General features: G+C 38.5%; 1 protein-coding gene across 5 annotated transcripts in view; it reads left to right on the top strand.

The window, feature by feature from the left end:
* Window positions 1-11,990, top strand: part of STRBP (spermatid perinuclear RNA binding protein) — a 72,028-nt gene extending 60,038 nt beyond the window's left edge. For 2 of the 5 annotated variants that reach the window (XM_076355515.1, XM_076355514.1), the window contains exon 20: window positions 748-1,080. In XM_076355515.1, the coding sequence (XP_076211630.1) occupies window positions 748-842 (95 nt within the window). In that variant the 3' untranslated portion in view covers window positions 843-1,080. Of the gene's footprint in view, window positions 1-747; window positions 1,082-1,772; window positions 1,838-3,208 lie in introns of those variants that run through there. The other 3 variants (XM_076355520.1, XM_076355519.1, XM_076355521.1) reach the window with 3 other exon arrangements.
* Window positions 11,991-12,284: the final 294 nt, after the last annotated feature.

Below are 12,284 nucleotides of genomic sequence, written 5' to 3'. Positions count from 1 at the left end.
CATCCATGCGTTGTGTTGAAATGAAGAGCAGGGTCTTGGGGATGTAGTCAAATTGAGTGGTGCTCATAAATCACTGATATACTTTGCTGGCCTATGGATGAAAGGAAGCCATCACGGAGCAGAAAAAGCATGGCTGATAAGAGCCCATTTTTGTTAATCAAATATTCATTAAAGGAATCTTTCCTCTGCACACAATCCCCCCCCCCTTCTCTTTTGGAGTTCCCCTGATTGGCAACTGTTTGTAGTTTTTTGGGTTTTTGTTTTTTTTTTTTTTTTTTAATCCCCAGCTTTGTAAAATTTCAAACAAAATACTCTCTGAACGAATTCTGTACAATGAACATTCGTAAGCCAAATAACTTGTTCTTATTTCAAAAACAAGGAGGGCGCTATGCTCTTTTCCAACATGATGGCAGTCATTTCAGATGATTTATAGAAGTCATTTTTTTTATTTTTTTGTCATTTGTTGGGAGTTACTAACCACATTGTAAAGTTGCCCCCTTGCTGCATATTTTACATTTCTCTGCTTTACTGAAAATATGAATGAGCTGTCAGTTCTTTGTTTAGAAAGTGGTAACCTTGGAAGTGTTAGATGTTTCAATACCTTCAAAGAATTAAAAGTGCCCATTTTACAATGAAAATTCCACTTGCAGCTGAAAGAGCAGAGAAATTTAAATGGAGCTATAGCTTCAGCCACTCTCTCTGAAATTAACGTGAAGTTTTTGCTTCTCTGCTCTTTTCCCACTGTAGGTGGTTTTTTCATTGACAGTCCCTATTGCCAGCCTCTCAGCATCGCACCTTTTATTATTCACTTGGGCCCTCAAGATTTCTTCTCTGACTTCTAGAACCATCAGGTTGTGTGGCTCGAAATGGCATTTTGTACATGTCTTAAAAGCAAGAACAAACGTGGCTCGTTTTGAGGTTTCTCAACTTCAGACATGGAATCTGAGCTTTTTTCCTTTTTTTTTAAAGTGGTTTTCTCACTTCTTGAACTTTGTTCCATTTAATGAAAAGCAATACTTACTCCAAGCCACAGTCCTTTCTTTGGGTACATAGCAATAGATGTGTATATACTTCTGGTTATTTCTTTACACTAGAACGGAAAGACTGGTGTGTTGGGGGGGGGGGGGGCAGGGCGGGAACCAAACACCAAAACAAGACACAAAACCTAGCAGAGTGCCTGCTTTAAGCAGTGAATCCTGCATTTACTTTCACTACTTAAGTACTTCAGAATTTTAATACTATGACTGTATTTGCATGCTTCCTATAAAAATTGCTACAAAGACTTGCAATGGTCACTCTTGGAGCAGTAGTGCTTTGTACCATTGTGCATGTCAGCAGACATGAAATGTAGCAAAAAGACAGAAGAAGAAAATAGACTATACATTTTTTCCAAAATCTAACTAAATGATATATTCTCTCTCTCTCTCTGTCTCTTCCCCGTATCATTTAATATGAGGCACAAAAAGGGTAGGCCTGAACTTGACTTTCAAATGGATTGCTTTTGTGTCTCTCAAAATCATCACCAAATGATAGGAAAACATAGTGTTTGGTAAACATCCAGTTCAAAAAACTTTGCTGCTCTAAATTTACCAAGTTGTTTTTCCTCTTAAATATTTGTATGTTGATATTTTGAGATTGTGAATCAGCAATAACTGAAAGGTGAATGTTTTTTAAAATGGTATTGGAACATCTATATGTTGCAGCTTAAGACTTTTAAGCAGTTTTCAGCAGGTTAATACCACTTTATTCTCATTCTCTCCGGACCTTCATAGCCATATGCACTTGTATAAAATAAGCAGAAATGTAGTGACTGTAAGCTGAGATCGTGATATAAAAGGTAAGAGAATTTATTTTCAGCTTAAAGAATATTTTTATTGCCTTTTTTCTAAAAATCTCATATACCTGTGACAATCTTGTATATGGCACTTTTTTATTATGTCTTGTTTAACTAAATGTTTAAACAGGTAATATGTAGGTCTGAATTCCAACTTTGTATTTTCCAAGGCCACTTCAAATACTCCAGTTTCAGTTAAAAAAGAAAGTAACACTTCTAAGAAACTGTTTGGTTTTATCAACAGACTGTTCTTCAAATATTCTTCTCTTGTGTAGCATAAAAAGCTGTATTGATACTGCTGTGTGTCAGGCACTGCATTTCTTGCATACCTGTGGAAAACATTTGGGTAGGTACCAAAGCCATCCCATGGTTATAGGTATGTGGAATAAAAATGAGAAGTGGAATGTGTGATATTATCTAACTAATACAGAGAGAAATTATTTCCCTAAACTATTAAAGCTAAACTCCAAATGAGGAATGAGACTTTGATGATATTACAGTCAAAATCTGCAGAGATCAAATTACATTAGGCCAAATTAATTCATGAAGCAGCCAGGTTTGCTTTCCTCTTGTGGGCGCAGTGGGAGGAGAGGAAGGCAGGCAGGCAGTGATTTAACTCTGCATGAATAATTTGCTTAGCTGTGGTTTTCTAAAGCTAGAAATTAGGATACAGCTATCCATAAATAATTCTTTTCAGTTCTGTAGTAAATGTTTTAACAAATATTTTAACTGGATTAAAATCGTTTTGGATTATGACCTATGTGGTGCACATGATATGTGTAGTTTTAAAATACTAGGGTTTTTTTTAATTTGCCTCTATATAACCTTGCGTTATGCAAAGTTGCATAGTGCAGTACTGCACAGTTGCAGTACTTGCAGAACTTGAAGTTGCTGGAAACAACTTTTTCTATAAAAATGGTAAAAAAAAAAAAAGGGGGGGGAGGGGAGGGAGTTGATGATGTTGTATTAGCATTTTAGATGAAAGCATAAAAACCCCCTGACTGATCACAGTTTTTACTGATGTAAAACAGGAAAACACTTGGTATGGAATATGTAGTAGTGTATCAGGCCCAAAGCTTGTTGTTTTGCATCAAAATATAACAGCAAAAATAAACTGCATTTCGTTTCAAATATTGAAAACATCAAATTCAGTAAATAACTGCATGTGTAGGTTATCCATAACTCAGGATATGTCTGGATAGAATTCATAGGCTGATAGAGAAAAATAGCTGTTAAATATTGTTAACTTTGCTACTGTGGGCAGAAACCTGATCTTGCAAGTGGCCTATATATTTGCACCTGGGGAAATGAACTTAAGGAACTGTGCCAGTGACTTGCCCATGACAGCACATAACCATTTGATTACATTTGCAGGTGCAATTGATGAGCCATCAGAATACCCTTCCCATCTGGTGGTGCAGGTTTTCATCTGCTGTTATCTTAAAGGTGCAAACCTGGGGCTTGGTTTTGAAGCTCACTTAAAATTCAATTCATTCTTTCAGCCTGTCAGGCTAAGCAGTCCCGATGGTGGGGCAGCAGGCTGCTCCGTTTCCTTCGGAAGACAGCACTTTATATGCATCAAGGCAATGTTAAGGTGCATTATAATGAACTTTTCTTGAGTATTCCTTTCCTAGGCTTAACTGATGTCAGTCTGACAAGCACTGTCCAGTTCAAGGACTGATTAATAAAATGTCTTGCTGACTCTTCTTTCATCTGTCTCTTTGTGCCCTGTACTTGGCAGCTTAATCCATTTGTATTGGTTTCCATCAGAACTGCATTGACTGTGAATTTCCGTATTTTTCTGTCATTACCCTTTTAACTCTTACAATCCTAAGCATTCCCCTCTTTGGCTTTTTTTAAATTCTTACTTTGTTGGATCTTCTCTTTTTCACTGAAATGATACTAAATTTCTCTAATACGTTTTTGTTCATAATGCAAGTACTAATTTACGAAATTTGTCCCCTTGCCTTTGCCTGCACCCCTTCTCAGTAGGACAGACACCATTTCCTGACATGCAAAACACACAGTGTACTTAAGACTCCTAAATCCTGGTTTTTGCAGCCACTTGGAATCAGCGATAGGATCCTAAGGTGCAAGATTGCCTAGGAACCTGTCTCACTGACAGTGGAACTTGAGCAAAATGTTCCCATGTATTGAAGCGTCACAGATATCGGCTCCTTAAGTGCCTAATACATTGGCATTTGAGAGAGCAGTCAAATTACAACAGTAGGTTTTAACCTAACTGAAATACCAGGCTATTATCGGATGAGTAATTTGGGTAACATCTGCTTGATCACTGTTGCAACAAGCACTTTTTTGCTAAGACAGAACTAGAAACTCCTTCCTTTTGCGTAATACTTGCAGGTTTCCTTTTAAAAGCCTCCTCACAGGAGCATGGTCTAAAGTGCCTTTTCTGTGAGATTAGAAGTCTATTTTATGGCTACTGAGCTTTGTATTTCTGGATATATCCAACAGCCAAATATGTAAACCTGGTTCCATTACGCTTTGTGCAGCTGCTAGTATCATCACCTATTTTGTAGTACCTTTCCAGTGAAGCAGAAATGTTATTTTATAGTTTGAATTTCTGGTTCATGGAAAAGAAGTCTGAAAAAGTTCCTTTCGATTAGTACATATATAAATAGGATACCAGGGAAAATCTGTGCCTGTACACTGCCCACCTTAACTCTAGTTTTAGCAAAGCAGATGACAGTGTGTATTTTGGGAGATGGTGTCTGGCACTTAAAGGATTAAAAGAAGCCAGAGCTTTACAATAAAGAATTGACCTGTTTAATGTGTTACCTGTATTGGAGGTGGATGGCATTACCATTGACTTTGGAAGAACAACTGTGAGCTTCAGTGGTCTGCTTGGTTAGCCCTGAGGAAAGTGAGGCTAGCTACAGAATGGGGATAAAATATGGACTGTTGCAATGTTACAAGAATATTTGTTTGCCTTTAGCAGCTCTTGCATATAAAAAATCAGGCAGGTACTTGCTTTTCCCTTTCTACCAGTTTGGGTTCCGTGGGACCACATGAGGGAGAAATGTATGTATAACCAGCCTGTTGCATTGTCTGACTGGTGGCTGAAGTGCCCATGCAGGACAGCAGTTCTCTCTGGCCCATCTCCCCTTCAGAGAATTTAATCCCAGTTGGCTTCTTACACAGTTGTAGCATTGCTGTAAGAGCAGCATTGATATGACCTTGCTGTGAGGTCATACATTCTAGAAGCAGTGTTTTCCTTTGTTTTGAAATAGGTGAAAGCTAGAAGTATTTTCTAGAAATTTGTCAACACATGACTTCAGGAGACACCTGGTGTTATCATACATATGATACAAATCAGCTGGTAGCTCCTCTCCAAAAGTGCATAGCTCTGCAAGGAGTTGGCACCTCCACTTCACCAGCTGCAGTGGTCAAAGAACTTGAGTTTTAAACAGCAGTCTGTACAGATGGAAACCCTTAAGTACTGTGTACTGCTAACCATACCTCAGTGTTTTTCCTCCTGATGGGTGAGTGGCAGCTGGAATGGTTGTCATTTTCCCAGATAAGCAACTGTGAATTTTGAAGAAATAAGGTATTTAATAAAGTAGGACTTCAATCCTCCTTTGCCAGCCATATGAGATTTCTCCAGGCATGTTCTATCTAGAGAAGGTTTTAAGGCAGCCAGATTGGTTTGGAGGGCTTGGCTAGCTGAAAGCATGGTACGTGATGCTTCCTGCCATCATGTCTTCTCTCTGCCAGGGCTTGCTGTCTTCCTTAAGCACACGTTCAGGAGTTGGAACATGGTGACCTTATTCCTGGGCATTGTGCCACTTGGATGGAGGGAGGCCAGCCTATACTCATGAAGGGAATGTGTAACACGCGGCCTCTGTTGCCCAAGCAATTTCTGTTGGACACAGTGCACAATCCAACCCTCACAAAGGCAATTTAGTGCCTGGGTAGATGGTTCCTAATCTGTCTAATTTGCTGTCATGTAGCCAATGTGAGTTAATTAGATGATTCAGCAATTGTCATGGCTCCCACTTAATGTGCTGTAAACCCTGCTGCTGTGACTTTCACTGCAGTTAAATACCTTTGCTTCTGCGAATTCCGTCCTCCTTCTCTGCCTTTTCTGATCACCTTCTAGCATCCCAGTAAATAACTGATTCTCTCAAATTACGGAATTGTTACATAGAAGTTTCTAGATTCTTAAAAACTTTTAATCAGCCTATGAAGAGCTTCAGAGAAACAAGTCTTCCTACAAATATTTCAACTTATTCATGTGCCAAGGGACACTTTCTACTCATTTACAAAGATCTGTGAAAACTACTCTGGTATCTCTGGAGACTAGGATTCTTTCTTTGAGAACACTTGCCTTCTGGTAGGAAAAAAGATTTAAAGTGTGTCTTACTTAATAAAAGACTATGCCCTCTAGCCACTGAAAGAACTTAATTGGGGAAAAGTGCACAAATCTAAAATTATTTGAGGCTTTTTGCTTTCATAGAACTATTGAGAAAAATTTCCCTGACCACAAGTTCCTCACAGTATTAGGAAGCAGAAAATGAAGAAAGAGTGGCATGAAGATTTTTCAAGTGGTCTAGGAAAAAAATTTCCTGTTTGGCTGTTCAACTATAGGACATCAATCTTTTGTCACTTCGTCTAAAACTCCAAGATAGCAATAAATGTGAGTAGCTTTAACATACCATCCCTGATCCAGTCCCTGTCTTTTCAGTCACCGATCCCCTGAAAGAAACAGTGTCCCTTGCTTCATTTGTAATTCTGCATCTGTACTTCTGAGAGCCTGTAGATCATCACAGTCGAGAGGTGCGACTTCTGAATGGCTCTCCAGAACTGTATAAATGAAGAGCAAGCAGATGATACAGTATTTGTCTTTACTCAGACAAAATTGCAAGGTTCCCTCTGCCTCTTTTGCTTGGTAGGTGAAGATACAATCATCCAGTATTAGAACTTCTTGCCTTTAGCTAAATTCTCTGTAGACAGTTGCCTGTTACTTAATCAAGGGAAAAGTATGTCCCAGCTTTAGATGAGTTCCAAGTCACAGAAGCAGCTTACAAAAACGGCTACTATTTCCGGTGGCTCTGGGAAACAGCACAAGAACTCTGCTGCAGCGGATTCTTTTGGATACATGATGAGATATGTAAATACGAAGTTCAGATCGTTGTTCTCAGTTGTGAAGCTGACTAAGACCTCTCCTCTCTGGCATCAAAAGAATGAAAATGAGCTCTCTGCTGGACTCACTGAGGAGTTCTGTTAAGAACGGTTGTACTTCTTAAAAAAAACAGTAATTCAGCTTGAATGTTCAGGTTACAGACCCCCTCGGGCTTCCTGCTGAATAAATCTATTGAAAAATTAGATACTTTAGTGACTTGTTTAAAGCAAAGGGATATTGTAGTTGCATCCGCTATCTATAGTATATGAGACAGCTTGTCTAACAGTTTATTGGTTTCATTCTTCTGTTTCAGTACATCGAGTTTGCTGTGAATCTGATCCTTACTGTAAAGTGGAAATTCTGTTACAGTCATTTTAGAGCAATTCACTGGAGAAACTTGGCACTGAAGTCTATGTAGCCTACATAAAGCCTATGGATTGTGGCAGCAGTTCTCACCTGTACTTTCTTTTGAATGTTAACCACTTAAGCTAGTAATTAAGCGTTTGACATTTAAGAGCATTGTCATCACAAAGCTGTTTTATTACTCAACCCCAGAAGTTATGTCTCCATAGCACCCTAGGAGCAAGGGTGCTTTTTCTGCTAGGCCTGCCTGATACTGTGTAGGCAATGCAATGCCTTACTAAAAGTAGCTGTGTGAGTTTTGTGAGAGAAAAGTTCATCATAGTGTAAGATTTAAATTCAGGAAAGTGGGTTTTTTTCTCCAGTTCCTGTGGCTGCATGAAACATTCAGACCACATGTTTACCTTGACGTTTAAGGGGAGTCGACTGTCCAAAAGTGGTATGTGGAGATGTGCAGTTGTAAAGCAAATTTCTTATTTTGGATGTTTTATCTTGTATTTGGTGCCTTAACTCTGTACAATCTAAGGTCATATATACTGTACTGCAGGTAGTTTAATAGTTAAGTGTACTTTAAAAGAACCCATCAAGCCTAGTCTACAGAAACTGTTTCAAAGACTGAAGCCTTCTCAGTGGGAGAGTTCTCTTCCATGTTTCATTAATAATCCATTGATAAACAAGAGTTGCAAGAAGTTAAAGAGCACGTAAAAATTTTAACCACAGATTGAGACTGAATTTATCTGATTTCCAACTTCAAAGGTTTGTGGCAATAAGATAATTAAAGGTACAGTCTCTTCTATACTGTGTAAGTAAACAACATCAGTATGTTTTATAGCTAGCCAGAAGTGCATGTTTGTGAAAACCTCTGGACTGTTATCTCTACTAGAACAAATTACACTAATTTTAGAAGGCATTAATTGAATGTAATTGGCTATCCTTCATTCATTGGTACAGGGGAATTGGAATGAGTAAGAGTTGCAATTAATTTTTAATTCCAAAATAGCACATGAACTTAAGCCTCATTCCTGCCTCTTACCTAGACCTAGAAGCTCCAGGTGCCTTATGCTGCTTTGCAGTTCACGAGGTGTAGGGCAGCTTCTACTTGAACACAGGCTTGCTGAATGCATCTGGTCCTGGTAGAATGGACTGAGGTGAGAGAGAGAGAAGAAAAAAAATTAAGCTAGAATGCCCTTCTCCAGTCTTAAAGGTTGAGCACCATAGATAGGAGCTTGGAGGGAAAGTTGCACTGCCTTTTCCAAGTCCATTAATAGAGTCTGTGGTAAAACCAGGAGGTTTATGTCTACTGTGGTAAACCAGCAGCCTTAGTATACTAAGAGCAGGGGGAGAGATGATATCGTTTTTTCAATAGTTTATAAGAAATTACTTAAGAGGTTTAAGCTATCCATATAGCAGGCTAAAAGCTGCTAGCGATGTTGCTACAGGAGATTAATTTTTTTTTCTGTTCAGTAAACAAGTCCAGGATGGAAGGTTTTCCAGAGGAGGAAGAGGAACAGGAGAAATCCAATGAACAAATTCTATTTCCTGATGCAGCCCTATCCAAAATAAGGAGATTGCTCCAGGCAGCGTATATAGCATGCAACTGAATTTTGGGAGGGAAAGGAATAATAGTGATTTCCCCTAAAGGAATACTAGTTACTTATTTCTACAATGCCCACAGTATTCTAGACAACTTGCTTTTACACAGAACAGCATGGCAACAAGGGTAAGCAGATACTGCTTCCACAACTACATGTTGTAATGTACATATTTCAGGTCACCAATATTGGTGTAACTAGTTATGACAAAGTAGGTTCATCTTGCCAGAAAAGTATATTTTGACATTCTATCCACTTCTATTTTTTTAAGCTAGAGGGGAGTTAATTATAGCACTCATCTGTTTCAAAGGGAGTAGAGCAGAAGGTAAGTTTTAACTTCATACTTCAAAGCTGCTATGAATAAGTTGATTAACAGTGTTCCATGGAAACAACCTGATGTACTTATTTATTTTCTTTGTGCTCATTTCTGTATTCTTGGAAAAGCACAAGCTTGTGTAAGCGTAATCAATACAAAGTTACTCAGGGTACTGTGTCATCTCAGCAGTGGACACTAACTGCATCTTAAGTCAACAGGCACATACAAATCAAGCTTAATTAAGAGGAACAGAACATCTTGGCAGGTTTTGCTTTACTACTGGCACTGTTACAATTTAATGATCTATGCATATGGAAATATGTGTATTGCTGCACTCCCGATAGAACTTGTAGTTCTGTAAGGGCATCCTTTACAAAGTAAAATGTAGTCAGTGTAGGGGAGAGAGTATTCTTCTTTCATTATTTCCACAAAGAACTGTTTATAAGCAGACGGAAAGTGATACTGCTCAAAGCAGAATAATGGTGGGCTGAAGAACAGCATTCAGAGCAGTACAGCTTTTGAAAAGTTAGTGATTATATGAATTTAATTATGAAAATTCTAATTTGCTGTACAAATTATTTCCTATGTTTTCAAACTAGTATCACTGCTTCCCTGCTCAAAATAACAGGATAAAGAAAGACAAGTGTAGTTTTCTAATAACATCTTTGCATGGAAATATACATCTATTGGAAGAAAACGGAGGCTGTACTGCAGAGTGCATATTCAACTACAGAGCCATTCTCTGGGCAATGCTGCATAATTTAAGAGTGGGTAAATATGCCTTCAGGGACAACACAACACAGAACAGATGTTTAAAAAAACCAAAAACAATAAAACACAGAAAAAAGCCTCGAAGCTTTGTCCAGTCATACATTTATTCTTCCCTGAAAAAGGGACAGGTACATTCATATGCGCTTAGTGAATTATACATCAGACATCACAAAGGTCCTTAAGAACAAATGTTTTAAAGCTAGTCTCCTTTTGGACAGAAAAGGGAGGAAGTTGACTCTGTCTTCCAGTTCCAGAGTGCAGTGTCTTATTTCTGACCCTAACCCTAAGTCAATATTTATTGATCAAACTGACTAAGCTTTTTAGGTCGACAAGCTCTCTACGAAGCAATTCTGTTCTCTCAAGCCTCTGCAGGGGCCAGCAACTGGTGCTTAACTACTACTTCCACTCCAGAATGTCACCCGTCCTCCAGCTGTCCCAGAGCCATTCTGGGACACTTGCACTTCTAAGAGAAGGAACACTGCTATGGGGGGACTGTCAAAAGCACTGAAATACTACCACAGAGCAAGTCCCAGTGGGCTGCATGCTTTTTAAAGTCCTGTCCAGTTCTTAGTGACAAAAAGTTGAGCATGAAACCTGTACTGCCAAATGTACCAGCCCCTGAATGAGAAGGACATCTATGGGAAGCCGTCTTGGAAGGGGAGATTTTGAGGAAAGGCTGGTGTTTTCCAAGTCCAACTCATAAGCTTTTTTTTTTTTTTTTTTTAAAAATGGTTGACTTTCCACCCACCAAAAATCACCATCAGTCAAATCAATTAAAACAACTGCTGCTAATTTGGGCTAAAACATCCCCCTTGTATAACCCAAACTACCACCACGCATCCATCTAAAGAATTCTTAAGCAAAGAATCCTCAGGAGGCAGAACCCTGCTAAGCGTCTGCACACTAGAAGGCAGACAGGAAATCTAGCAGGGCAGTATAATGTGACTTTTCTGATGACAATTACTTCTACAAGACAAGGAAAAGATAGAGGCAGTGCTTTGGGGCAGTGTTTCATGCTCAGCAAGTTTGTAGAGGGAAGGAATGCAATTCTATAAATCACTTGTACTGTATTTCTGTTTCTAGACTTGAATGAATTTCACTTTTCCTTTGTGGGTCAGCATAGTAAACATTAAAGAAAAGGTCTATTTTTCTAAATCTCTTTCACTACTAGAGGTCTGACCTGCAGCCAACAGATGGATTTATTTATCCACACAGGACAGAGTGTTTATTTTTACACTAAGATTGGATATGGCATTGAATAAAAAGAAGTATGACCTTTGAACTATCTAAACCTTAAATACTATGAACAAATTCCACAAATGAGTAATATGGTGGACAATTCCATCTTTCTTCCCAATAAACCTCTCTCTCAAAAGAAATTACCCAGAATTAAACTTCCAAATGAAGTACAACAGATCCTTATGGTCTAATTACAGACTACTTTCAAAATATTTAAGATTTCTCCCAATTTGTAATCCGTAGAGAACAATGATGATTAAACTATTCCTGACTATACTGTAAATAAAGCAACTTCAAATAAAGTAACTTGGCAACAACCGTAGCTATTTATAGCATTAAAAATGTAATCTGAACATTCAAATTCTCTTAATTTGGTAGCAGTTGAATGGGAAGAAAAATAACTGCACACTGAATTTTAAATTGAGCTGTATCTACTCACTAGCCAAAAAAGCCTGCAAATGTAAAGTAAATGGAATGCTCTTTGTACATTAAGTTGCTTCCTCACGTGATGCTGTACACTTAGCTTCATTTGGCTTCTGTGTTGTGGTTTGTACGCCAGCCACTGTTATTAACTGTACGCAACACTTACTTACTTACTTAGATCTGCACTGTAATCTCGGTTCATTTGCCACTGATTGTAACCCAATGCTACAGACTTCTCTGTATATAAAACCATAACCATGTCCCACTTGCTTCCAATAGCATAAAATAAAGGCTTATCTCTGTAAACAGGAATTACGGCCTTATGATTGGTTTGGGGGTTTTTGTTTACAGTGAGGAAACTGGCTTTAAGGTTTTTTGAAGCCTGGGAAGCCAAAGTACAGAAGTCCAGTCCATTCTACTTTAGTCAGGTAATACGCTCAGCAGAAAGGGGAGACAACGCTTCCTAAGGCTGCAGTTTTATCCGAGATTATTATTAGCAAAGTTGTGACTTTGAGATGTAAACATAAAGCACATTTATGCTGTAACAAGCAGAATGCATTCCTTCACAAAGGTGGCAGTGAATAGAATATACAGGACTGAAATTGT

This window comes from Aptenodytes patagonicus, chromosome 18 (assembly GCF_965638725.1).
Source record: "Aptenodytes patagonicus chromosome 18, bAptPat1.pri.cur, whole genome shotgun sequence".
Classification (NCBI taxonomy): Eukaryota; Metazoa; Chordata; class Aves; order Sphenisciformes; family Spheniscidae; genus Aptenodytes; species Aptenodytes patagonicus.
The sequence above is the reverse complement of the archived record's forward strand: the minus strand, read 5'-3'. Positions and strand labels throughout refer to the sequence as shown.